We start from the raw sequence: 27,265 nt of genomic DNA on the forward strand, positions 1-27,265 counted from the left end.
GAAGGTTTTGGCTTCAAAGCATTGTGAGATTAAACATATTACAATCATTAGCTTTTTCTTGTCAAGCGTCTGTTAGGCAAATAAAGCTGTCTCCAGATGTACTTGTTCTAAAGCAAATAAATATATGGAAACAACAAGCTCTGGAATGTATTCATAGACAGTAAATTAGTTGGTAGTCAATAAAACATGTAAACCATTTGGAGTGCACTGGTTGTATGATTAAATGTAAAAGTCATTCTGCTTCCCTAATTGATGGCGTGTTTGGGTGTTATATGCCCCATTGTGTATCATGAGTTCCGTTGGTAGGCAGTTGAGGAATACCCCCTTGGTAGTTATGTTTGCTCACTTTAAATTGAACAGTTTATTGAATCTTCCCCTCAATTCCCTCCTTTGGGGGCTACAGTGCCTGTCTTTTCGTCGAAAGGTTTGAATCTTGCTGCAGATTGAAAATTGGAACTGGTTATTGGAGAGACGTAATTTTGATGTTATGTTGCAAACCACAACCTCAGACTTCTGAGTCATGCAATGACTTGGAGCCTGCACAATCATACTGAGATTTCCTGCATGTGTGTGGTATGTATCAGAAAATTTTGAACACATTCAAGTCTTTACTCTGCAATAATTTGTAAATTCTGAAACACCATTCCAGCTATTGACACAGCTCCTGTGACTTCTTTTAGAAGTATAATGCATCATAACCCCATTGATAATGTGCAAAATCACTCAAAATATTGATGAGCCGCTGTCTGAAGAGAAAAGGTTATGTATGGTATATTCCTGTCTTTTACAGTTAATCAATAGTAAAGGTGTCCTTCCTACAGGTTATTCAGATCAACTTTGAAGAATTTGACTTGGAGATTGGGTATGATTCACTTACGATTGGAGATGGAGGGGAAGTAGGGGATTCTAAAACAATAATACAAGTGTAAGTAGTGCACAAATAAATTCTGTGGATTTATTTTGTCATTTGTGCTGTGGTTTAATAGACTTTTTGTTTCTGTAGACTAACTGGGAGCTTTGTCCCGGATCTAATTGTCAGCATGTCCCATCAGATGTGGCTTCATCTGCAATCTGATGAAAGTGTGGGCTCAATTGGCTTCAAGATCAACTATAAAGGTACAAAGAGTTTAGTGCTGACACTGCTATCTGCATGCATGCTTGTGATCTATGGCTGTCTCCGTCAGTAAAGCAGTCACTCACTTCTGTACGTCACTCTATTTGGCTGTCTTCCACTCCCTTTTCCTGGATTTTCTGATACTGTTAATAGGAGATATTGAACCTAGTTTCAGTTCCTGTACTTGGGTTCATTCATTCCTTTATTTTTCATCTCTCCTATTTCCACCCCTGCGTCCCCCTCCACTGACCTCACCCACAGAAATTGACAAAGAGAGTTGTGGTGATCCTGGTACACCACTTTATGGCTACCAAGAGGGAAGCGGCTTTTTAAATGGAGATGTTCTGCGATTTGAGTGCCAGTTTGGATTTGAGCTCATTGGGGAGAGAATGATAACCTGCCAGAACAACAATCAGTGGTCTGCAAATATTCCCATCTGCATATGTGAGTTTTATGTGCATTTCATTTCATGACAACAAATTAAGCAATTTCACACGTGCTTGGAAAGTTCACAATGACAATAAGCTATTGTAAGATTAATTGCAATGCAGTAAAATGGCAGCGCAGTGCTTTGTGTGTAAAACGCAATTCACAGAATGTCAAACGGCAAAGAGATGTTCCAGTAAATACATGCCTTGTTAAGCAGGGAGAAAAACAGGCCAAAGGATTTCATACCAATACTTTGCAGATACTGTAAGATATATGTATTTCTCAAAAATAACCCAAATCTCTTGTGAGTCAACTCGTCAACATGCTCAAACAATATTCTGTTCTGATCTTGGTCTGGGAAAAAGGACACAGACGTACAACTGTTCAAACAAATGGCCTCGCCTGGGATTTTATTTCTTTTAATACATTTGTTTATTTCTTGCCTCTTTCATTCAGTTCCCTGTTTTTCCAACTTCACTGCTCCCATGGGGACTGTGCTGTCTCCTGACTATCCAGAAGGCTATGGGAACAACCTCAACTGTGTATGGTTGATCATCTCAGAGCCTGGCTCCAGAATCCACCTGGCATTTAATGACTTTGACCTTGAACCACCCTATGACTTCCTCACAATCAAAGATGGTGACCAATCAGGAGCCGCTATTTTGGGGCGTTTCTCTGGGGCAGAAGTTCCCTCTCACCTGACGTCCAACAGTCACATCTTGCAGCTCGAGTTCCAAGCAGATCACTCCATGTCAGGGCGAGGGTTCAACATTACTTATACCAGTGAGTGGTCATTTGTGCAGTTCGTTGAAACCAGCTATGTCATCCACCCAGAAATACCCCTACCGTTTTTTTTCTTGCTTTTATAGGGTCCATGTTTAAATTGCTATGGTGTTAAAATGCAAATTGAATGTTTGCACGTTTTGGTCTCTTGTCAAAGGAAAGAAGCAGCAGCTATTGTAAGCATTGTGTACAGAGAACAAGCTATTTAAGGTTCCTTGCTGTCTTACAGACAGCTACATCTATTTAGCTTATCTCTACACACCTCAAGGAAGCGATTTCTCATGAAAACAAGAGTGGATGTCACCAGCTCGTGCTGTCTTTCTCCTCATTACAAGCTTTCGGACGTAATGAGTGCCCAGACCCTGGCATACCGCTGAATGCCAGGCGCTTTGGTGACAGCTTCCAACTGGGCAGTTCCATTTCAGTGGTCTGTGAAGAGGGCTTCATCAAGACGCAGGGTGCTGACACCATTACATGCCATTTCGAGGAAGGCAAGGTGATGTGGAGCGGCCTCATTCCAAAATGTGAAGGTACACAAATAAGATAGAGCAATGTTTCTGTGTTTCCACAAAAAACACAGCTTCCTTTCAATTATTTCATTTTTCCCCCTCTAACCAGCTCCCTGTGGGGGACACTACTCGGGCCCATCTGGGGTCATCCTGTCCCCAGGATGGCCAGGCTACTACAAAGACTCACTTAGTTGTGAGTGGGTCATTGAAGCTGAGTCAGGACACTCCATCAAGATCAGCTTTGAGAGGTATGTATGTCAATGCAGGAGAGCAACCAGAGAACCATGACAAGACCAACCCACACCATATACACTTGCAATAAAAAAAAATGACCAAGATAAATAATTTCAAAAGTTTTTCCACCAAAGAAAAGGTTGATGGATGTTGTGAGGGAGGACATGAGGACAGTGGGTGTTAGAGACGAGGATGCACGAGATAGGCTTAGATGGTAAAAGATGACACGCTGTGGCGACCCCTAATGGGACAAGCCGAAAGAAGAAGCAGAAAAATCTTTTTTCCACATTTAATAAAAAATAAAGGTTTTCGAACGGAGTAGTAAAAATAAGCAACTGAGATCATGTATTTGCACAAATGTGGACATCCTCCGATCAAATCAACTTTATTTTTATAGCACCTGAGATCATTCCCAGGATAGCATCCCCACAGGCAGACCATACACAACTCCCAGCGTGAAGACCCTCGAGATGAAAACACTGATGCTAATGGTAAAAAAATTCATAAAATACAGATAAGAGACAAACTTCAAAAGTCACTCTTTAGCCTCCTCTAAAATACAACAAGGTGATACAAACAATAAAAGATAAATCAGTTAAAAGCCAAAGTAAAATGGTAAGTCTTAAATCTCCTCTGAAAAACAGTCTCTTATGACTAAGGATGCGGAGGTTATGTTTAGAATTAATGAATTCTAGCTAATATTAAATAGGAGTCAGCACCCACTATTTAAAGAGCCACTTATGAATCCCAATTAAAGTTCAGAAGGTTTTATGGTAACACAGACTGTTATTTGGAACTTTTCATAATTCCTTCCTTCTTGACAAAAGACCATGTTCTCACTGAAGAGCATGCTCCCGCCATGATCCTTCACCATACCTATGGTGTTCTTTTGGTTATGAACACTGTTGCCTGTTTGAGCCAAACACACCTTTTGGAATTACATATGACCTGAGTGTTCAACCTTGATTTCATCAGACCACAGTTCCCCACATGTTTGGGAGATTTCAAGTGTGTGTTTGCAAGATGCACTTCACCTTAGGTTTTTTTTTTTTTTTTTTTGAAAGGGATGGGGGGGGGCAGGGAGGGGGCAGGGTAACAGGGTACCTCCCTGACCATTTTTCCCCTCTTTTCATAAAATTTGGAGGAATGCCCAGTTTTCAGTAATGTGACTGTGGTGCCGTATTTTCTACACAATGATGACTGTCTTCACTGTCTTACATGGTATATTTAATACCTTGGAAATTATTCTGTATCTTTGACTGACTACTTTTGAACAGTGAGATCCCTCTGATGCACTGAAAGCTCTTTTTAGACCATGGCTTTTGCTAGAAGTTGTGACTACAAAAATGTCAAGAAAAGCCTGCTACAGCATCTCTGAGTCCTATTTAACTTGAGTGTAAAAATAGTTCATTCTGAACACATCCATATAACACTGAGTTGACATCACACTCCCTAAAAAAAAACCCATACACTTCCTTCCGTATTCACAATTTAGTAGTGCAATTTCTAAATGGCTACTAATAACCAAACATTCTTATGGCATACTGACTTACAAAGCCATTTTATTAAAGTGACACCTAATAGCCAAAAGGTTGACAACCAACTCCTGTTATTTATAGGACACAAAACCATTAAAAATATGAAGTGCTATGGATTCTGAGCTGCAGAGCATGGTGTTGAAAAAATGCAAAGTGTAATTCTCATCGGGTCTTTACTTCTCAATTCCTGTTTCTTCTCCATATATTTTAAAGGTTTCAAACTGAACTCAGCTATGACTTTCTGGAGGTACATGACGGCCCAAATCTGCTTTCACCTCTCATTGGCTCATTCAATGGCACCCAGGTTCCTCAGTTTCTGTTTAGCACCAGCAACTTCCTGTATTTGCTGTTCACCACAGACAACAGTAGATCCAACAGTGGCTTCAAAATTTTCTATGAAGGTAACAGTACTTTCATGTCATATTACCTTCACTGAGCAGTAAGCACATGCAGATTCAGGACAAAATGAATTCCATATCCCTGTATCTAACAAGTGTATTTTTTTCAGAAAATTGTCTGTACCTGTAATCATTTTCTTCTCTGCCCTCTATAAGTACTTTCGCTTATGTGCATGTAGTTGTCTTTCCCAGTATGACATGTCTGTCATTCTTGGGTCTGTTTCATGTTGAGAGAGGGTGGGGGGGCTAAATAAGTCATGTTAGTTACATATATTTTCAGCCAAAGAATGTCCGAGTGATGAGAGTTAATCATTGCAAATTGTTGTAATACAGTAGTCAAGCATTGATTCTCAACTGTTGTCACCCTGGGATGCACATTTTTCTATTGACGCCAATTTGTAACCTACTTACTAAGTTATCCACAAATAAAGAACATGTACAAAAAGAGCCTTTGAAAACATATGAACACTATATATTTAAAAGTGTTTTCATAGCACCTTATTAATTAATTTTGAATGACCATAACTGCATATTGAAAATAATATTACTGCATATCTTGGGAATGAGCTCTTCCTTTTTTGTAAAATGCATCATCGGTAAGTGGTCTGGTCTTCTTTTGGGAAATGAAGACTGGAGACCAAAGCAACTGTAACAGTTTTAACAGTCTGAATTATGATGCTATACATATTTTGACAACCTGTCCACAGCCCACCCAAAATCACTCCATGATCCACTTTTGGCTCCTAACACACCAACTGAGAATGACTGGAGTACAGTAACAACTGCGTAGAGTGTTTCTATTCTTAGAGAATGTTGTTGGAAGCAGTTATTTTCTTTCCACATCATTATGGCTTGATGTGGAGTGCTTGAAAGAAATCTAATTGTCTGGACAGAGATTGATGAATTTCAAGACTACTTGCAGTATCGCAGATGTGATTTATAAAACTGAGTTAGTACTGTCAATTGAAATCAGAACTCAAATGTCTTTTCCTTGTTATGCTTTGCTCTCTTCAAGTGCATTGCTCTTTTGTTGCCTAGGCTACTGCAAAGCAATACGAGTAAAATCACATTTGTTTCGTGATTTGGGGGACCATTCCAAAATCATTTGTAAAATCACTTGTTCAAAAGTATTCTGTAGAATTAAATTGAAACATAATCACAGGAATGGGTTTTCAAAACTTGCAATGCATGATTCTGACACAATTGATCAGTAAAATGTTATATTCTATATTAATAATTTAAAAAATGAAAAGGACATTATTTTCTCCCTGGAGACAACACTGGTTTGGTCAATCTCCTAAAACTATTAGGGCACAGGATTTGGACCTAAACCAGGAGTGAAAACTTTCATTTAATTGTTGTGACATTTTAACTAATTGATGAACCCTTTTCACAGTTAAAATTTCTCAGTGAACATAATAAAATAAATAGTATGAACAAATACTTCCCAAATACAGTCTGTCATTAAAATGATAGCTGCATTGCAGCCACACCTTTTTGCAGGTGTTTCATCCTCTTCCTTATGTGGGGTTGCCAGCATAGAAGTTGGTCCTTGTGAAACCTCGTGCAATATGGACAGAGGACCATGATTTCATCTTTCTGATTTCGCCAAGTTTTCAAGTAGGGACCCAAGTTGGGGCTTGACATCAGAACCAGTGTCCTGGAACTGCCTGCTCAGCTAGTTTGATCCACCCATTCTACTCTGGCCCCCATCGCCATTGACAGTATGGCTCAGCCACAGCTCATTATGCTGTTTTATCTATTTTCTGGTCTATATGTCTTGTCTTTGCATTTTCACAAACGCATCCATTTTAAGTTGTGAGAGTGCTACATTAAAATAAAAGTATAGGGCATTTTAAAAAAGTTTCATCCTGTATTATGCAAGACTTTTTGCTTAGATGACCGGATAAGCTATGACAAGTCCTCAGTTTTTAAATGGTTAAAATTAATTTAATTCAGGACTGGCAGGCATACTATTGTTAACTAAAAGAACAATGCATTCAATAATGTGCGATGTGACAGTGTTTTTAACAAACACTTTTTTTTGTAGTTGTTACAGTGGACACATACTCCTGTTTGGATCCTGGTATCCCAGTCAGTGGTGTGCGTCTAAGTAACGACCTGTCCATTGGCGCTACGATATCCTTCCAATGTGATCCAGGATATAGACTAAGCCTTGAAGAACCACTGGTTTGTGAAAAGAATCACTTCTGGAGCCACCCTCTGCCCACTTGTGATGGTATGCCTACGCAGACGTTAAATCAGGGGTGGGCAATTGATTTTTCAAAGGGACGTTCCGGATAAATTGAAGCAGTTGCCAAAGGTCACACCATGCTAACATCAATTGTGTTGAATATGAATTGTATGTTGCTTTAGTATGAACAAAAACATATAAAATGTAGTGTTGAGCACTCCAATTAAAACTACTTGCAATGAAAAGTACACACATTAATGTTGCATAAGCACCGAATTAACAGTCCCCCTCCCCAAAAATATATAGAGATGTTTTTGGGAGATATTTTAAAAATGTGCTGACATTTAGAGCACCATACACTAATTCATATGAGCTGGGAATTCCAAATCCTTATCATGGCAAGTCCCTTCAGATTGCAGCAAATAAGATTGTTGCTATAAGCAACAGACGAAGACTAGTTGTAGGTTTACATGACACAAATTTTCTTCTGATCAATTTGACCAAAGGAATATTCTACGCATGTGAAATCAAGTGAACTTCTATTCAGATTCAGATTTATTCTGAATGAGGATTTAATATAGCACATTTTCATTCGAGTTGGGCTCAGTTTGGGATTCCCTAATTAAATCGTAATAGAATGCTCATGTAAATGAGGATACTCTCTATTCAGCAGTGCAATTTTGGAGTTTCGGAATGATCTGTGATCTTACTTGAAACTAGTCCCAAGAAGGAGTCATGGCATATCGACTATGACAAAACTTTCAACACTGCATTTACTTGGATCTGGGTCATTTCATCACACTCTCGGAAAATAGCTTTTTGTGGGTGCTGTCCACTCTTCTAAATGGAATGTTATGCAGGCTAGACAGGACACTCAGGATGAGTAAAATCAAACAAAATCTGGATTTTATGTGATTGGTGGCTTTCCCAAAATAACTGTAGCAACATATTTTTAAATGGTGTTCAGTATATCTTTTTTAACTTCATTATTCAATGAAGGTGGTCTTCTAAATGTTCCATGGTGAAAACAATCAGAGCTACCTAGAGCCCACAATCCTCTTTTAATTATGGGCTTACCCATCACCTTTACAACTTTTGGCAAATGTACGTGATCTGTTCGTATAAACGTGGAATGTCCCACCCACTATTTGGGATCTTAGTAAATCAGGACCCATGTATCTTGGCTATTGGTAGACCAAGCATACGCTCGTCAACATGCTTTCTCCTTAATAGATCATCACCTTGGGTAGGGATTCCATGAATTGCGTAAACCTGAAAACAAATTATCTCAGCTTCAAAGCAAGAACTTCAGATGTTCCTTGTACCCCTGTTAGCCACAATACTCTCATACTCTAGGCCATGTTTTTACATATGCTTTTGCAGATTTCAGAAACACGGGAGCTCAAGTAGTGATTATTGTCACTGTGTGTATACTGTTAAATGTCATAGATTGTGTATGAGATGTAATGGCCTTTAAATTACCTTCATAGCCCGGGGCCATTTCTTACTCAGGTGTGAGCCTGACTGGTACCAAGTGCCTTGGCCTTCTGCCTTTGGTCCCTCTATAAAGACAATTTGCCAAGTGTACTCATCCACTTTTAATGACTTTATGTAATTTTGACTCATTAATAAAATATTTGATATAATTTTGTTGCTGGATAAGGATTCGAGCCTTGATGTGTTTTGCTCGCTGGAGGGCCAAGGGGGGAAGGAGTGAGGACAAGAGGGGTGTGTGCAGCTGTGAGGCCTCAGGCATTGCAGTGATCTTCCAAAACATCATCTGACATTCATTACTTTGAAATTACATACATTCACAAGAGCTGTAATTCTAATATTGAGAGAGGCTTCCAGGCATTTGATTGTAATGTCATCTTTGGGGCATTTGGGCCAAAGAAAACAGGCACAAATTCAAACAATAATGAGCACTTTGCTCAAATGATTGAAGAAAACAAAAAAAAAAGCTGTCCAACTGCATGCATGTTTTATTGTGGACAACGACAACACCCTTTATATGAAATGACCTTTTCGGTAAATTACATTGACTGCACGGAAAAAAATGATTGCTTGTTTGAACAATAGCCAGTTAAATCAATTAACCTTCAGATGGATGTAGCATTAACCTCCGCACTCACAGCAGCCAATGAGCAAGGAGAATTATCTCATCAACCTCCTTTAATGAGATTAGAGGTGTTATTTGTATTCAATTTTTCTCAATAATTAACATACATGAGCATCATATCACTGTGGTGACAATACATATCTCGGCTTTTATTGCTTCATCAGCAAACATTCTTTTCATTACCACTGCATAGCCTTCACAAACTGACTCAGGTTAAGTGCTACATTAAAATCTTATCTGAGTCACTTGCATTTGCATTCAAAATCCCTTTAAATGTCCTGTAAATTCTCCAAATATTTTCTTTTTCTAGTATTTGGGATGCAATATTGTGTCTGTAGGGCCTTAGTAAACATGTAGAATATTAATGAAAATCATCCATGCATTCTCAGAGGCTTTTCTGCCGATAGGCCTGAAATAAGGTCATTCAAATTTCTCGAGTTTATCAGACATCAACAGCGAAGATCTATGCCTTCCATTTAGGATCCCGAGTCAGTGCTGTTCACACTGGCTGTCAACATAAGTTTAAAGTTTTCGTTTGACAAATGTGTGCTCTCATAACTAGGTCTTCTACATGGAGCGAAAAGGGGGAGGTATTAGCCAAATATGGGGAAAGCAGATACAAAACTGGGTCAAACAAAAGTAGCAGTCAGTGTATTTTCTGGACATTCGTATGACAAAACCAATGTGGTTTTCTTTAAACAAATTGATACTTTTATACAAAGTCCATGTTAGAGAGTCACTCTATGGAGGTCTAAATTGCCCAAATACAAGACCTTTAAAGTAATGACTACAATGAAACTGATTTAATCCCTTAAGTATGCTCGTGTCAGTTAATTATCAGTGAATCCAATGCAACATGCTGTTTTCTGACTGCAGTTTTGCTTTAAGAAATTTATGAAAGGTGTATATAGACAGGGTTGCTGAATCAATGAATGATTTATTGTCTAGGTTTGAGTGAGGGTTAGTTTGAAACAAGGTAGAGAAAAAAACATTGTGTTGGCAGGATTACAGATCCTCATAAAATACGAGGATAGGATGTGATGTGACTCAAATGCATTATTCATCCAAATTGCTCCTTTCTCTTCAGGTGAGGGATTTATTGCTTCATTTACAGTTTTCTTTTTCCATAGCAGCATTTATCATTCATTATCTTCCCATTCTATTCAGCCTCTTGCGGTGGGGATATCAAAGGGCCTGCTGGTGTCATCCTCACGCCTGGCTACCCTGAGCTCTATCCAAACTCCCTGAACTGTACATGGACTGTGGAGGTTAGCCATGGAAAAGGTTTGTTTTAAACCACACATGCATTGATTCTTTTGCATGTAACCATGCACACATGCAGTAATTTGCCTGTTATGGACACACAAAAGTGTTCCAGAAGTCCCTCAAAATGTCTCCCAGGTCAGATGCAAACTCAATGCACATTGAATGCAAACATATTCAAAAAGCTCAGAGGAATTTTGCGATCTTAGTCATACTGAAGAACAAAAGGTGAATTACATTACAGGCTGTTGCGGTTATTATGCCCTTGATTTTTAATCACTTTTACTGAGATATGACACTATGTCTTATAAAAACAAGAAAGGTTCAATTTGTGGCCGTGCGCTGCCCAGAAATACCTTGTAAAAAGCCTAGTACAGAATGTCAATACTGATTTAGGCAAGGTATGCAAAAGCACACGATTTGACAGTCTTTAACTGTTTCTTTTTTGTGAAATAGTTAAATACAGGTCCGTGGGAAGGAATTGTCTCAAATTTTTTGTTTAGAAATAAAAAATGTGGGTCCAATCCTTCGCAACTGAATACATTTCTGAAAATGAATGCCTTTTGAAGAACTGTTTTTCTTAGAAAAAACACTTTTCTTTGGATTGAGACTAGTCATATTATGCCACTGCATTAACTTTAATGCATTCAAAAGGATAGTACTATTTGTAAAGAATTATGAGTTAGAACTGGTCTGTAATTTTATTTACCACTTGACACCAATAATGGGCCTTATTTTCTCCTCCAAGGTGTGCAATTCACATTCCACTCCTTCCACCTGGAGGATCACCACGACTATCTTTTGATAACAGAAAATGGCAGCTTCGCTCAGCCACTGGCTCGACTCACTGGCTCAGAGAGGCCAGCTGCGGTTAACGCAGGCCTCTACGGCAACTTCAAAGCACAGCTCCGCTTCATTTCGGACTTCTCCATATCTCTTCAGGGATTCAACATATCCTTCTCGGGTATGAGAGCACACGAGTATTCTGTCTGCGAAAGGCATGGTAGGATTATAGAACGAGGAAGTTGGCCGAAGTTTTGAAAAAGGAATGCAAGAGATAGAAGTGCATATTCTTGAAATGTGGTGGGTGGAGTTAGGGTGGAATATTAAGAATAAAAACTCAAATCCGGTCAGATTAATATCAACAGCTCATCATGAGCTCAAAATGCAAAACGTCTAAAGTCACTTGAGGAGTTATTTTGTTGTCAGAGAGATAGCAGGCTTCAAGTTGACTGTGTGAGTGGTATTATTAAGAGACGACAAGGTCATGCGGGTCAAGACTGTCTGGCTCTGATAGGAATGATCATCAAAGCATGCCATGCAGGTCATAGACCTCAGGACAGAGGAGCTGGAATGGGGGTGTGGGGAGACAAATTAATGGGGCCCTCCCACGCACAGACCAAGGAGTGGGGAAGTACAGAGAAGTGGCGGTACATGAATAGAGAGGAAGGAGAGGAGTCAGATGGTGATGTAGAGAGAGAAGAAATGATGGAGAGAATAAAGGAAGCGAGAAAGCTATATTATATAGTAAAGTAGAAGGGCAAAGAGTGGGTCTGAATCTCAAGCATTCTGGCTAAACGCTTTCCTGCTGTTCGCTGAAGTGAAGAATAACTTATGCAGTTATGAATATTCATGAATTGTATTTTGTGAGAATGAGTGTGTTCTTGATGCCTGTGTGCATGTGAAAGTATTTGCCCTTACATGCTGTGTAATTATCTGTAGATTCCAAGATTAGAATTAATTTTTAACCTTTCATGACTTTTGAAAATGTTCCACGTTGTCAGGAAATATCCCACGAGTGTACCATTTGGTATTTTATTTGGATATGCTGAAATCAATAAGCCTACACATAGTTTTGACTGTATAGAAAGTGAGCAATGTTCCAGCGGGATCAAAGCAAATTGCACAGCTATACAAATTGCTTAAGCATCAAATGGACTTTATAATGCGATTTCTGTTTTTTTTTTTTTTTTCACACTCTCCTCTAACTTATAAACACATAAAGGATAGAAATTAAGTTGCTGGGTGTCCTTGAAGAGGAAAAGGCACTGATGTTGCTAATCTAAAGTTAAAACTAACAAAGTGGTGCTAAAAGAAACAGGAAAAATGTGACAACTTTTCATTTGAAATGTCATGATTTCCAGAATATGACCTTGAGCCCTGTCAGGACCCCGGTACACCCCCCTTTGGGTGGCATGCAGGCTCGAGGTTTGGCATTGGGGATACCCTTTCGTTCCATTGCAACACTGGCTATCGGCTGCAGGGGGCAAAGGAGATTGTATGCTTGGGAGGTGGCCGCCGTATGTGGAGTGCCCCTCTGCCAAGGTGTGTGGGTACGTTGCATCCATTCTGTTTCCTCCTCCATTTAGCCATGTATGTAACGTAAATATTCTACTGTACTGGATAGACTTTGCGGTACTGTTATGGTGAATTGGTAAAATGCAATTAAGGAAAATACGTCAGGCCACAAAGACAGCATTTTCCACCACACACAAAAGTGCTCAGTAATAAACGACTCTTGATATACTGTGCTGACATTTCATAGCAAAGGCATTTTGTCATTGGCTGTCTCATTGTGCCTTGAATTATTTTCCGAGAAATGCGATTGCAAAATCAGATTCCAGGCTCGCCAGTTAACTGTTGAGACTGCACTGAACTTATAAATTTTAGATGTCTGTAAACAATAGCAGAAATATAAGTGGAAGGCCTCTTTAGAATCTAACTTAATTGGCTTCATGGTTTGAAATATTCATATTCTTGTATTGAAGGACTGATTTGATTTGGTGCTTAGTATCAAAATAGCATTAAAGAAAATCCTCATACATTTTATATTACATCTTTCCTGGTCAAAGTCTTCAATCAGAATAATTAAGTTGGCTAGCTAATTATTCACTCATTTGCTTTGGCATCAAGCAATTTCAGCCTAAATATAAGAAAGTATGTAAAAAGGTTTTTAAATCAACAATTTAATAGTGTGAATAACATTTCACAATGTGTCAGTGCCTGATGATAATGATTCTTATTATGTTACTAACGGACAAAAGGATAAACACAACTCAACTAAAAAACAACAGCTAATTCGTAATTAATGGGCGGCACGGTAAACAGCCGGTTAGCACATCTGCCTAGCAGTTCTGAGGACCTGGGTTCAAATCTGGCCTCGCCTATGAGGAGTTTGCATATTCTTCCCATGTATGTGTGGATTTTCCTCGCATACTCCCGTTTTCTCCCACATCCCCAAAAGGCATGTTAGGTTAATTGATTCAAAAGTCCCCATAAAGTGTGATTGTGTGTGCAAATCATGGTTGTTCATATTTACCCTGTGATTGGCTGGTAACCAGTTCAGGGTACACCTGGCCTCTCACCCGAAGGTTGCTGGGATAGGCTCCAGCACACCTGCGATTCTAGTGAGGATAAGCAGTAAGGAATATGGCTGGAGGAATTTAAATGAATGGAGCAAGACATGGCGAAACCCGCCACAGCATTATGACCATCATCAAAAGATATCCCACCCAGGAAGCTGTCTCTGTTGTTACAAAGATAAATTATGAATGAATCATGTTATGAATGACACTCCCAGAGATGTATTCATTTAGCAATATATCATGGACTATTGTAGTGATATACAACTGGATAGAGTATATATACAATATTTTGGTTACTCAACTTAGCAAGAGAAACCTCTACCATTGTGGACTGCGCTGTTGCATAGAGTACTTTAGTGTTAAAAACCTATAGAAAGCTTTTGCTATGTATTAAGAAATACTGTGATGTAACCTGTCTCTTCTCTTTTTTTTGGTATATATATATATATATATATATATATATATATATATTTTTTTTTTTTTTTTTTGCAGCGGAGTGTGGTTCAACAGTCTCCAAAAATGAGGGTGTTCTTTTGTCGCCAAACTACCCTCTGCCATATGACAACAGCCACGAATGTGTGTACAGCATTCATGTTCAAAGAGGCAAAGGCATCAACATCACCGCCAGCACGTTTTATCTCGCACAAGGTGACATCCTCAAGGTAAAGACACGAGGTGCTGCTGTGCATTGACAAACGCTCCAAAAAAAAAAGCGAAAAAAAAGAAAACCTTAACATAAACAATTCAGTGTGTGTCATTTTCAACATGAATAAATCAGGTTTGGGCTTTTATATTGATGGGAAATGTTGTGCAAAGCGAAAGGTACTTTGCAGAAATATTTTTTGGTAGCATGACTTGATGGATCAAATAAGTGATGCAAATAACCCTCTATCTCAGTTGGAGCGCAGCCTTTGTAGTGCAGATGTCTCATGGCGTGATCAGTAGCGCATGTCATCCCACTCTCTTTGTCTCTAGTCATGCACTTGTGTAGATGACATTTCTTTCTTATTCGTTTATGAAAATGTTTCATAGAGGGCTACGCAACAGTCACTTAAAGAACCTTGTTTTTGTCAGCTCAAAGATTCCCTTGTAGAAACACAACAGGGAGACTTAACACCTAACAATGAAAGAAACAACTCTTAAAATTGAGATTTAAGTTACTCGTTCAATGAAACATCAGTATACAAATGTTTCCACTATGAGTCACCATGTATAATTGAACATGTGTACTGCAGTACTGTTCGAGATGATTAAATATTCTATCATCCAATTTGTTAATTCACCTCCGATGATTAGCGGCATCCACTATGAGGTGTTTTGGTTCCGTGAATCCACTTTTCACATCTCATTTAGGACATTGGATTTGCTCTTCAAATGCCACATGTGAAGCAGAATATGAAGTTCAATAGGTTCACCTCATTGTGTGCTCTGTTTCCTCAGCATTTGTTTTTAATATACTAATTCCACTTGTGAGTGGGTCATGCACTTTTAGCCATATTGCACCCATATTTGTATTTGTTTGTCTCTGACCAGGTGTATGATGGTAAAGATGGTACATCTCCACTCCTCAGTACCTACACGGGCACATCCATGCAAGGTCTGTCAGTGACTAGCACTTCGAACAATATGTGGCTGGAATTCTACTCTGACCAGGATGGCACAGCAGCAGGTTTTCACCTGAAATATTATAGTAAGTTATCAACCATTTCATTGTGTAAGCTTTGCCCAGTGATGCAATGAGCTACTGTACATACCTTCATAAAGAACGAACCATCAACCGACCCTTCACCCTTCCTCACTATGCCTTAATAATTTTGCACAGCATGGTGTGTTTTCAACAGCCAAATATGATTTGACTTTATTTTTCTGCATTCCCGAACACATCTTTACAGTGTTGCTTTTTATTTGGAAAATTAAACTAATTCCTGCCGAACTGTACCTCATACTCCAGATGGATAATTGATTAAATCGTTTGGAATTGACATTTTTGTGTGCAGTGGCATTGTGAATACATACCATGTCCTGAATGTACTCTTATAGTGGTCAACACACATTAATGGGCAAATACTAACTGTGGGTCGGCAATAGATCAGATTTGTTTATCTTGCTAATTCATTTGCTGACTGTACATAGTTGTAATTGTTTTTAACGAATTGCTTCTACAAATAAATGACACAGCATTATTTTGTATTCCAACTTAGAAGTGTTTATTTCCTTTTGAGTCTGTTTTACCCCCCCCCAACCTCCATATGTACAGCACATTATAAAATCTGTGATAATTCTACTAGACACGGCATGGCTGTATAATAAAGTGTGATTGAAACTGTGAAACGGTAGTTGTCTTGATTATGTTAAGCATTACAATACATTAAAACATCATATACAATATATAGATTATATTATATATATTATATTATGTATGTATATCGATATATATATATATATATATATATATCGAGAGAGAGAGAGAGAGTGAGAGAGATTGGAATTCAGATTTTTCTGCAGTTCAACAATTTAAAAAACAAAGTAAAAATGCTCATCTTTGTCTTATTTGAAGTGCAGTATTTTCGAGCCAAATCAATGGCCCTTTTTGACTTGGAGAGGATTGGCTGATGCATGAAAAGAGAGTGCTCACATGGCGAGTTTAATTTTTCATCTGAACATGAAATCTGGGTTCATGTTTTCCTGACTCTTCTACCTAAAGTGCAGATGTAGGTTTCTCGATTTGAGCCATAACTGCTTCAGATTTATACTGAGAGTGACACTTGTAATATTACCATTACATCTGGCATGGGCAACGGCCTCACGGTGAGGCGAAACTGTAAATCAGCACTGTTGGGTTTACAGGAGTCCGCTGTTGCTGCATGGCAGAACACTTAAGTTTAGTACCTGAAGATAAGTAATGCATATCGAGGCCATGGTCAAGTTCAAAGACTTGCTGCAAGATTGTTTGTTTTTGTTCAGGGTTTTTTTTTTTATCTTTATTGTATGACCTCAGCAGCACATTGCACAAGTGGTTAGCACAGTTCTGCGCTTTGAGGTTCAAAAGACACCCCTGGTCTTCCTGTGGCAAATTTGCTCCGCCCGTGCTTGCGTGGGCACCTGTAGCTTCTGCTCACATTCCAAAATCATGCATGTTTGGTTGATTAAAACGTGTGAAAGCTTGTTTGTCTATGTGTGGCCTGCGGTTGACTGGCAAATAGTCCTGGGTATACTGAGCTTTCTGCCCTTATTCATTATGTGTACGCTCAAGCTCTCCGACACCGTTAATAAGGACCCATCAAAAATATAGATGGATGGATGAATGTAGGGATGGGTGACCTGCAAGTATAGTATTTTAACTATAAATAGGTATAGTACAACATTACTAAATGTTCCATTTTAATTGGCCTTTAATTGTGAACATAATTATAATTTGTCTAAAAGGAAGCCTTTACTGCAAAGTAATAGAATGGGTAATTAATTGCCTATGCATTTTAACAACAACAAACGATAAGAAAAATGGTGCTCCAAAGTGAACTTGATTATTTAGGAGAAAATTCATCAATTATATCTTTTGCCATGTTCGTTCTTTTTACTTTGCCTCTCAATCTGACTCCTTCAGGTTTTGAGCTATCCCATTGTGATGAACCAGGTGTCCCTCAATTTGGCTTTAAAGTTAGTGACCGGGGTCACTTTGCCGGAAGTGCCATCTCATATGGGTGTGACCAAGGGTACACCCTGCACGGAAGTGGTATAATCAAGTGCATGACTGGTGAGAGAAGGGCGTGGGACAACAGTCTACCATCATGTATAGGTAAGGCTACACAACGACCTTTATGATCACTCTAATTTGCTGCAGTGTCTATCTGTGCAAGACTTCTATTCAGGCCAGACACAATGTAGGCCATGCACACTTGTGATTATTGAGCTCAAAATGATTGCACGCGTCATGATGATACTTTGAATTGATTGAACAGTGCTGTCATTGTGTAAGTGAATTGGATTGTATCATTGAGAATAGATCAATTGTTTATTCTTTGTCTGTTTGTTATTTATTTGGTAAGTAGGCAGTACACTCACGAACACATCAGTAATGTTTCAGAAGATATTGTTTATTATTATTCATTCATTTTTCGAGCCGCTTATCTTCATGAGGTAGTGCTGGAGCCTATCCAAGCGATCATCAGGCAGAACACGAGGTGCACCCCGAACTGGTTGCCAGCCAATCACAGGGCGCAAAGAGACAGACAACACACACACCCACAATCATACCTAAGGGCAATTTGGACTCTCCAATTATTGCATGTTTTTGGGATGTGAGAGAAAACCCACTCAGGCATGGGGAGAACATCCAAATTCCACACAAACGGGGGGTGGGATTTGAACCCCGGTCCTCAGAACTGTGAGGCCAACACTCTAACCAGTTTTCACACTGCGCCGTTGGATATTATTAATCAGTTCATATTTGGTTGAGATGTGGAAGTGATGTGCAGAGCAGGCTTTACTTTCAGAAAGTTCTTACCTGCACTGTACTTACTTCATGAATGAGGCAGTTTCTGTTTAGACCCACATTTGAAACGTGAGCTGCATTACCACACAACACATGTGAGCCCACCCTCTCTGTCCTACTTCAATGACACACATGTTATTAAAACCTATTGGATTCCCTGATTATTGAACTATTTCTTCTATTAGCAGAGAAAGTGTATTTAAATGTATTACAAATACACAAAGCAAACAAATAATATTTACCCTTACATTGTAGCCAATCAATCAAACATTAGTTGAAAATATAAATTCAAAAAGACATGCCTTTTCTAGATTTTCAGGCTCAAACCTTTTTTTCTTTTTTCTGTAGTTCAGTGGTTCAAAAAAATATAATTCTTAAATGCACCTAACAATTGGTTTACTGACTTTTGTAATAATCAACCGGACTTGAATTTCCTTCACGGTGATCTTTCAAAAGGTCATTAACCATTGAAAACTGAATCCTACAACACTCCTCTATTATATACTGAATTTGAACATTTTTAACACTGACCAATTACTGAAGGGTTATCATTAACGTAAAGGTCTTGTATTTGTGCGTTGAATGTTGAATAGTATTAGCACCCTATTACCTTGGGCTGCAATGTAGCTCCAGCCAAGGATTTTTTCCCCTTCTTATTATACCAAGGACTGTTACAATCTAATGCAATTCTTATACTAATGAAACAGTGCTTGTTCTTTTAATATACACAGCACGATTATAATCAGAAAGATACCATAGTTTGGATAAAAGATACTTCTGCTTTCCTTCATTGCAAATTCATATAGTACGTTTCTTTCAGCTTGTCCCTTTTGGGGTCACCACAGCGTGTCATCTCAGATGAACGCACATATATGTTTGGCATAATTTTTTTTACGCTGGATGCCCTTCCTGATACAACCCTTCTCAGGGAGTGTAGGCCACAGTGGGATATGAACCCACAACCGCTGGTTTACCAAACCAGTACTCTTACCACTGAGCTACAGGGCCGCCGTCAATGCAAATCCATATAATATTCCAATATTTCTTTGTGATAAAATAATGATAATACTCCTACAAACCTTGTGAGAATAAGTGACTCAGATAATGGATGGGTGGATTACAATGAACGACTGGTTAGCACATTTGCCTCACAGTTCTGAGGACCGGTGTTCAAATACTGGCCCCGCCTGTGTGCACTGCCTCTTGTCCGGGTATCGCTGGGATAACCTCCAGCACTCCCATGAACCTTGTGAGGATAAGCGGGATGGAAGATGAATGAATGAAATTAACAACCATACTGTTTTCCATTAACCTCCATGCACGAACAATTGAAACTGGTGTCCTTCATTATCTGGAAAACCTACCTTGTTTCAGCATGCCTTTTTTTGAGTCTCTCTGTGCGTGTGTGCGTGTTTGCGTGTGTGCGCACTCAGCGGAGTGTGGTGGCAGTTTCAAGGGGAAGTCTTCAGGGCGCATCCTTTCACCTGGTTATCCCTTCCCCTATGACAACAACCTGAGGTGCACATGGAGCATTGAGGTCAACTCTGGCAATATTGTCAGGTAACTCTAGTTAGTAATACAGTAAATGTCAAATTTGATAGTTTGCCTCACTTTCAATATCAAAGCAATTCTTCATATTTCAGTGAAAATGTCAGAATGCCTTTATCTGGATATGCAAATCTAGCAAAACAAACAAACAAAATAATTGAGGTAGCAAAGCTACTGTGTGAGGATAGGAAAATACTTCAAACATACATCTGTATGTAAATTGCATATTTTTGCAAAAAAAAAAAAAAATCATAGTCTAAGAGGTCTTGGTGCAGTAGATATGATTTGATAGTCAGTTACACTTTTTCTGTTTAAAAATGTTTTATGATGTCTCTGTGTAAGAGTGCTAATGCAAAGCCTCTCACATTTTAACTTAATCAGCTATTGAACGGTTGCACCAAATCTCAACAGGAATGAGCACAAGTGTAAGAATCCTCTCAAAAGTGATTATTCATTTGACCTGACTCTAATCTTTCCAAGTTCTATTGAACCTAATCTTCTCCTCTAAAAAGACATGTACAAGTTGTTTTTAGGAAGACATATTTTTTCTGCTTGATGAAATACTACGACAAAAGATAAGGCAAATCAAATATAACTGATATCTATCCTATTAGTTAGTAATAAATTAAGATCCATACAAATTGAATTAACTGATCTGGAGCCTCTGTAATGCTATTCTTACCCTATTTCTTACAGCCTCCAGTTTCTCGCTTTCGACACTGAGGCATCCCATGATATTCTTAAGGTGTGGGATGGGCCTCCGGAAAATGAAATGTCTCTGAAGGAGGTTAGCGGCTCACTGCTACCCGAGGGAATTCACTCTACTCTCAATGTGGTCACCATTCAATTTGAAACTGACTTTTATATCACCAAGTCTGGGTTTGCCATTGACTTCTCCAGTAAGTATTTTCTTCATAGCAGAAGACAGTGTGAAAGTGTTTTTTTTTTTTTTTAATATTGTATTAGCATTGTTGGCCCGAGGGAGCTCAAATCACTATTGTCAATGCAATGTGCTGCTTTTTTTTTTTAGTCATGTGATATCTTACAAAGGGATGACTCTCCCTCTATGGTCTACAATGTTTTGTGTTAGCATTGCTCAATTTTACCAGTAGTTTATACTCGTCACTCTGTTTATTGCATGTTAGCCAGTAATAAAAAACACCCAGGCACAATCACACACTAATCTCTGTACAGTCTATATATTAAAGTCAAATTGTATTTGTATTTTACAAAAAACATTGCCCTTGTAGGTTTTCCTTCATTGTTTAAAAGCAAGTATTGATCCTGGAAATGCGTTTAACACTTTGACTTTCATAATTCAAATTACTTTCATCTAATAAAAAAGAATCTGTATTTTTTTGTCCTGGGGCGAGACATTTAAGAGAGACAGAGCAGTTCTTAGCAAAAAGCACAAACATAAAGTAAGATATAACACACACTCCCATCCAAACCACAAACTCTTTCTCCATCACCATTGACCGTAACCTTAAATTACACATTGGCTTTTCTCAATCTACGATTAAAATATAACTTTGCTTTTACCACCTCAGAAAATAGTCACTCGCCTATGTCCGTCTTGCTCCATTTACTGTTGGAATCCTGATCCCTCTATTCAATACGTGGAGACCAGACTATTTCAGCATCATTCTCTTTAGCTGATCCTCCAAAGTCTACAGTCACTTTCAAAGAGTTTCACAACGAGACCTCTTTATGCCACTCAGCTCTGTTCCATTGCAATGTTGCAGCCCACACTCGACTTCTCACACCAACCTCTTGCCTCCATTGATTAGGAAGAAGCACCATACCTGGGGGTCGCTCATAGCATTTTCCTTCCTTGTGTACAGCGTGTTAATCTTCTGATTGTAGTTATTATAATTTAAATACAAATAAAATGATGAAACATTATTTGGAGAAATTAACCTTTAAAAACAGTACTCTATACCAGTGATTCCCAAACAGTGTGCCGGGGTACATTAGTGTGCCGTGAGCGCTCTTCAGGTGTGCCGTGGGAAGTTATCCAATGTTATGTAATTGCTAAAAAAAACATTTATTTCCAAGAAATAATTTATCTTTATTCATCTCTTTATGCCAGTGAGGCACAATGACAGACGGAACAAAAAAATCCTCTTCTATTAATTGGCACGAAGTACATACAGTAATTAATCTATCCATTTTTGATGACACTTACTTATGTTGGTGTGCCGTGGGATTTTTCAATTGTAAAATATGTAGGTTGGAAATCACTGCTCTATACAGACACAAGAGACACACGAGGCAACATAATTGTTGTCCATTAAGAATTCCCATTATGTATATGTAAATGTCTGTGATGTTTAAAAATAAGTGTGTCTGTGTGTGTGTTTCCCCTCAGGTTCTCTTGCCACCGCCTGCAGAGATCCAGGTATTCCCATGAATGGCAGTCGCAACGGGGAAGGCCGGGAGCCCGGTGACTCTGTGACCTTCGCTTGTGATCCGGGATATGAATTGCAAGGGGAGAGCAGAATCACCTGCATCCAAGTGGAAAATAGATACTACTGGCAACCCAGCCCTCCAAGCTGCATCGGTGAGATGGGAGGGAGGTGTGGAATAGCGTGAGTCAGTGAAGAGACGGATGAGTAAAAGTGATAGAGAGTGATATGTGCCATAAAAAGGGAGGGAGGGGAGGACAGAAAAGCTGGGGATCAAAGTGAAAAAAAGAGGAGAGATTTTGGTCTTAACAAGTTACAACAGTGTCGAATAGTCGCTGATATGTTGGACATACAAAACTATTTTGGCATGTTTGAGCTGTAATCAGCTCTTAGGGAGACTTGGTGCCACTTCTGTTACTATTTCAGGACTCTATACCTCCTTACACATAGTGTTATTAACGTTAATTAGCTTGCAATGCAATTACAAATAATTACACTAAGTGGTCTGAAAAAATAGCTGTTCTTGAGTCACTGCCAACGAGTCTTCCTTGAGCGCTGGAAGTCTTTAGTCTCCCTCTCACAGTTAACTCAGGTAGTTGTACTTAAACTAATGCAAATCTTATGCTCCTGTTATCAGTCAAGGTGGAATATTTGATTTTAAATATCATTTCAATATATCAGCATGTTTTTCTTCTGTAGTGAATCTTTCCCTGTGATAGAAAGACAATGACAGCAAAGTAAAAATACATTTGTGATTGTTAAGCCTATCTCGTCTCTTAATCTGCCTAAAGCTCCATGTGGAGGGAATGTGACTGGATCTTCGGGATTCATCCTGTCACCCAACTACCCACACCCCTACCCACACAGTAAAGACTGTGACTGGCTTATTGCTGTCCACTCTGACTATGTCATCTCCTTGGCATTTATCAGGTATATTAATCCGCAACATTGTTCACTTAATCACTGAAAATAACACATTCCCAAATGGCGGCATGAAATGTCAAACAGAGGGTTACTCACAGTCGGGCTTCATGTGAAAGTTCAGAGTTAAATTAGACTGTTTTAGGGGAAATAACATGGTAATTTTGATTTTTAGTAGCTTGGCTAAGGAGAAAATGACAACTTGATGTTAGTTGTTTCCCATATACAAAACTAAGGGAGCTTTCTCAAAACGAGGCGTGTTTTCTAACCTCAAACCAAATGCAGTTCTGAATCAATGCACCGCAGCACAGGTTGCACCTCAGAATTGCTTGTTCACTGTGAAGGAACCAGGTGGAACATCAGCGACCAAACTTGGCCATGTCTGTGCAGTCATGCACTTGGGTTTGAGTCCAGGTGTGTTGATAGATAGAGAAAAAGTAGCACTTGGGGAGGGGGATGATTCAAAGGAAGATATTACTGCTGCTGTGCTGAAATGCTGTGAAATAACATTTTCAGATGAGTACTTTATATTGCAGGAAGAGGTGCGATATGAGTGCAACTCATTTACTATGCTGCATGATACTCAGAAGCTTTTACATTATTAATTACAACTTAGGCGTGTAGCAGCAAGTCTGTCAGGGTAAGACAGGCCTGAGGGCAATCCTACTCTTCGCTGTTGAATATTCTCTCATGAAGGACTCAATGATTGATGTTGCGGTAGTGTAATGTTTTATTTCTATTAAATTTTGTCTTTAAAAATAAAGCTCAGCATTACTACAGTGCTGGTTTGCGACCTGGGATTGGCATTTGAAAGGATTGAGACATTATTTTGAATTGGAGTTGCCTCCATTCAACTAAATGCAATTATCTTCAAGCTATTTACATTTTTTGTCATAAAGTATGCTCATTGTTGTGAAAAAGAAGCTCCACTGGCTTCCTCACTGTGGAAAGTGATTTGATATACAAAGCAACAATATGAGATGTTCTTTTCACACTGCATTTCCACTGCCATCTGGGAAGATTTTGTGCCACAATGTCACAACAATTTATTCTCTCCTCACCTCATCTGGGAGTTATCCTTTTTCTTTTTTAAAAGTTTTGTTATTATTTTTGTTTTAATCTTTTTGTCAGGAGATGCAAAAACAATAGCACAACCCCCCATTATAGTGCATCCCCTCGATTGTTAAACCTGAGCATGTTTCAAAGCTCATATACTGCGCAGTGTGTGGAATTGGACTTCAGATGTTGCAAATAATAGATTTTGTTTACTTCTCTTACAGCTTCAGTATTGAACCCAATTATGATTTCTTGTACATCTACAATGGGCCAGACAGCAGCACTCATCTGATTGGCAGTTTCCAGGACAGTAAACTTCCTGAAAAGATTGAGAGCTCCTCCAACTTCATGTACTTGGCATTTCGTAGTGACGGCTCCGTGAGCTACACTGGCTTTCATTTAGAGTACAAAGGTACTGTGAAGATTAGGCCTTCAATGTGCATGCTGTATTTAGTCTCATGCATAAAGACACATGCAGTTCAGTGCATCTTTGAGGTTGGCTGTGTTGCATATCACTGTATATTTTTTTCTCATTGCACTTCTCTTTCATCATCCGTACTTAACGAGTCTTGTTGTATGCTTCTTCAACAATTTAGTTTAATGAAATGATCCTTGTGATGCATGCAAGTAATCCTTGCTAGAATCTTCTCATGGTCATAACCTCTCTGTGGCACGGCAGTCTTCTTCTTTTGAATGTTTCCTTTTTCTGATTGGCAGCCAAACTGCGGGAGGCCTGTTTTGATCCAGGGAATGTGATGAATGGCACAAAAATGGGCACTGACTACAAGCTTGGATCAATGGTTACATTTAATTGTGAGGCTGGATACCTATTGCAAGGCTATTCCACTCTGACATGTGTCATGGGCAACAGTAAGAGACCAGAATGGGACAGAGGCAAGCCAAGTTGTCAAGGTGAGAAGCAAAGCCACTGGGTTTTTTTATGTGATGGTTTGTGATACAATGACTGATGTGTAATAAATTAGTGTAAGTACACATTCACAGAATGCATTAGAATCAATGCACATGGGTATTGTGTCCAATTGTAAAATAAAAGTGATAAAATTCTGTGATAACCACCTACCTGTACCCTTTTTCAGTCACATCACCCCCCCCCCCCCCCACACACACACACACACACATACACAGGTTTTCAACACTTTTAATCTGGCAGGCTTGAATTAGAATTTTGCTCTTACATTCATTTATGGGTGGGGGGCACTGACAAGCTATCCATAACTTCGACATTCCCTCAACCGCCCTGCATGTTTATTAAGGTGTCCAATCACAAACTGTCAATTTAGTAGTTCCACCTTGAAACCAAATTTGAAATGATGACGCTACAGTCCAAAGGCTAAATTTAAAGGGCTCAGATGCCCAATCAATGTGCAGCCTCTGGATGTCCCTATGTATAATTCAGGAAGTAACTCAAGGTGATGAAGCATCAATAAAGCGAAAAACATGTGACTACACACAGAGATGAGTTAGCCCTATCCACCAGTCCTTGTTGAATGTAACTGAAGACAGTTTGTTGTTGAGTAGTATATATTTGCATAACTAATAGTAAGACCTCCATTATGTACACCTCAAAATGGTAAAAATGTTTGCTCTTACCCTTAATTTCAGGTTTTATACATTTCCACAAAACCCATTGCCTCCGTTTTTTATCTCAAACATTCTACCTTCAGTATATTAGATTTGTTCTGCTGTGCTTTGGTGGTTCCATTATCACCCATAGCTGTCTGAGTAATTAGACTTTGGGTCTGGTTCACTGTGCTTTAACGGTGTTCTATTTAAAATCTAAAAAAAAACCCAAACATTTATTTGCAGCTGCCTTCTTCTTCTTCTTTTCCTTTCGGCTTGCCCCGTTAGGGATTGCCACAGCATGTCATCTTTTTCCAACTTAGCCTATCTCCTGCATCTTCCTCTCTAACCCCAACTGCCCTCATATCTTTCCTCACCACAACCATAAACCTTCTCTTTGGTCTTCCTATCGCTCTTTTGCCTGGGAGCTCCATCCTCAGCATCCTTCTACCAATATACTGACTCTCTCGCCTCTGAACATCTCCAAACCATCCAAGTCTGCTCTCGCGAATCTTGTCTCCAAAACATCCAACTTTGGCTGTCCTTCTGATGTGCTCATTTCTAATCCTATGCAACCTGTTCACACCAAGCGAGAACCTCAGCATCCTCATTTCTGCTACCTCAAGTTGTGCTTCCTGTTGTTTCTTCAGTGCCACCGTCTCTAATCCGTACATCATGACCGGCTTCACCACTGTTTTGTAAACTTTTCCCTTCATCCTAGCAGAGACTCTTCTGTCACATAACACACCAGACACCTTTCGCCAGCTGTTCCAACCTGCTTGGACCCGTTTCTTCACTTCCTTACAACACTCACCATTGCTCTGGATTGTTGACCCTAAATATTTGAAGTCGTCCACCCTCGCTATCTCTTCTCTCTGTAGCCTCACTCTTCCACCTCCACTTTTCTCATTCACGCACATACATTCTGTTTTACTTCTGCTAATCTTCATTCCTCTCCTTTCCAGTGCATGTCTCCATCTTTCTAATTGTTCCTCTGCATGCGCCCTGCTTTCACTGCATATCACAATATCATCTGCGAACATCATGGTCCAAGGGGATTCCAGTCTAACCTCATCTGTCAGCCTATCCATTACCACTGCAAACAGGAAGGGGCTCAGAGCTGATCCCTGATGCAGTCCCACTTCCAAATTAAATTCCTCTGTCACACCTAAGGCACACCTCACCATTGTTCTGCTGCCATCATACATGTCCTGTACTATTTTAACATACTTCTCTGCCACACCAGACTTATGCATGCAGTACCACAGTTCCTCTCTTGGTACTCTGTCATAGGCTTTCTCTAGATCCACAAA

At 39.2% G+C, this 27,265-nt stretch overlaps 1 protein-coding gene across 4 annotated transcripts in view; it reads left to right on the forward strand.

The window, feature by feature from the left end:
* Window positions 1–27,265, forward strand: part of LOC133500874 (CUB and sushi domain-containing protein 3-like) — a 299,335-nt gene that overhangs the window by 109,297 nt on the left and 162,773 nt on the right. For all 4 annotated transcript variants that reach the window (XM_061820098.1, XM_061820099.1, XM_061820100.1 and 1 more), the window contains 20 exons: window positions 822–925; window positions 1,004–1,116; window positions 1,376–1,558; window positions 2,000–2,326; window positions 2,662–2,856; window positions 2,945–3,083; window positions 4,821–5,008; window positions 7,056–7,244; window positions 10,486–10,602; window positions 11,330–11,545; window positions 12,726–12,914; window positions 14,439–14,608; window positions 15,480–15,636; window positions 17,551–17,742; window positions 19,872–19,998; window positions 20,683–20,885; window positions 22,358–22,549; window positions 23,186–23,324; window positions 24,596–24,783; window positions 25,089–25,283. In XM_061820098.1, the coding sequence (XP_061676082.1) occupies window positions 822–925; window positions 1,004–1,116; window positions 1,376–1,558; window positions 2,000–2,326; window positions 2,662–2,856; window positions 2,945–3,083; window positions 4,821–5,008; window positions 7,056–7,244; window positions 10,486–10,602; window positions 11,330–11,545; window positions 12,726–12,914; window positions 14,439–14,608; window positions 15,480–15,636; window positions 17,551–17,742; window positions 19,872–19,998; window positions 20,683–20,885; window positions 22,358–22,549; window positions 23,186–23,324; window positions 24,596–24,783; window positions 25,089–25,283 (3,523 nt within the window). The remainder of the gene's footprint in view (window positions 1–821; window positions 926–1,003; window positions 1,117–1,375; window positions 1,559–1,999; window positions 2,327–2,661; window positions 2,857–2,944; window positions 3,084–4,820; window positions 5,009–7,055; window positions 7,245–10,485; window positions 10,603–11,329; window positions 11,546–12,725; window positions 12,915–14,438; window positions 14,609–15,479; window positions 15,637–17,550; window positions 17,743–19,871; window positions 19,999–20,682; window positions 20,886–22,357; window positions 22,550–23,185; window positions 23,325–24,595; window positions 24,784–25,088; window positions 25,284–27,265) is intronic.

The sequence above is a fragment of the Syngnathoides biaculeatus genome, chromosome 5 (assembly GCF_019802595.1).
Source record: "Syngnathoides biaculeatus isolate LvHL_M chromosome 5, ASM1980259v1, whole genome shotgun sequence".
In the NCBI taxonomy this organism is placed as follows: Eukaryota; Metazoa; Chordata; class Actinopteri; order Syngnathiformes; family Syngnathidae; genus Syngnathoides; species Syngnathoides biaculeatus.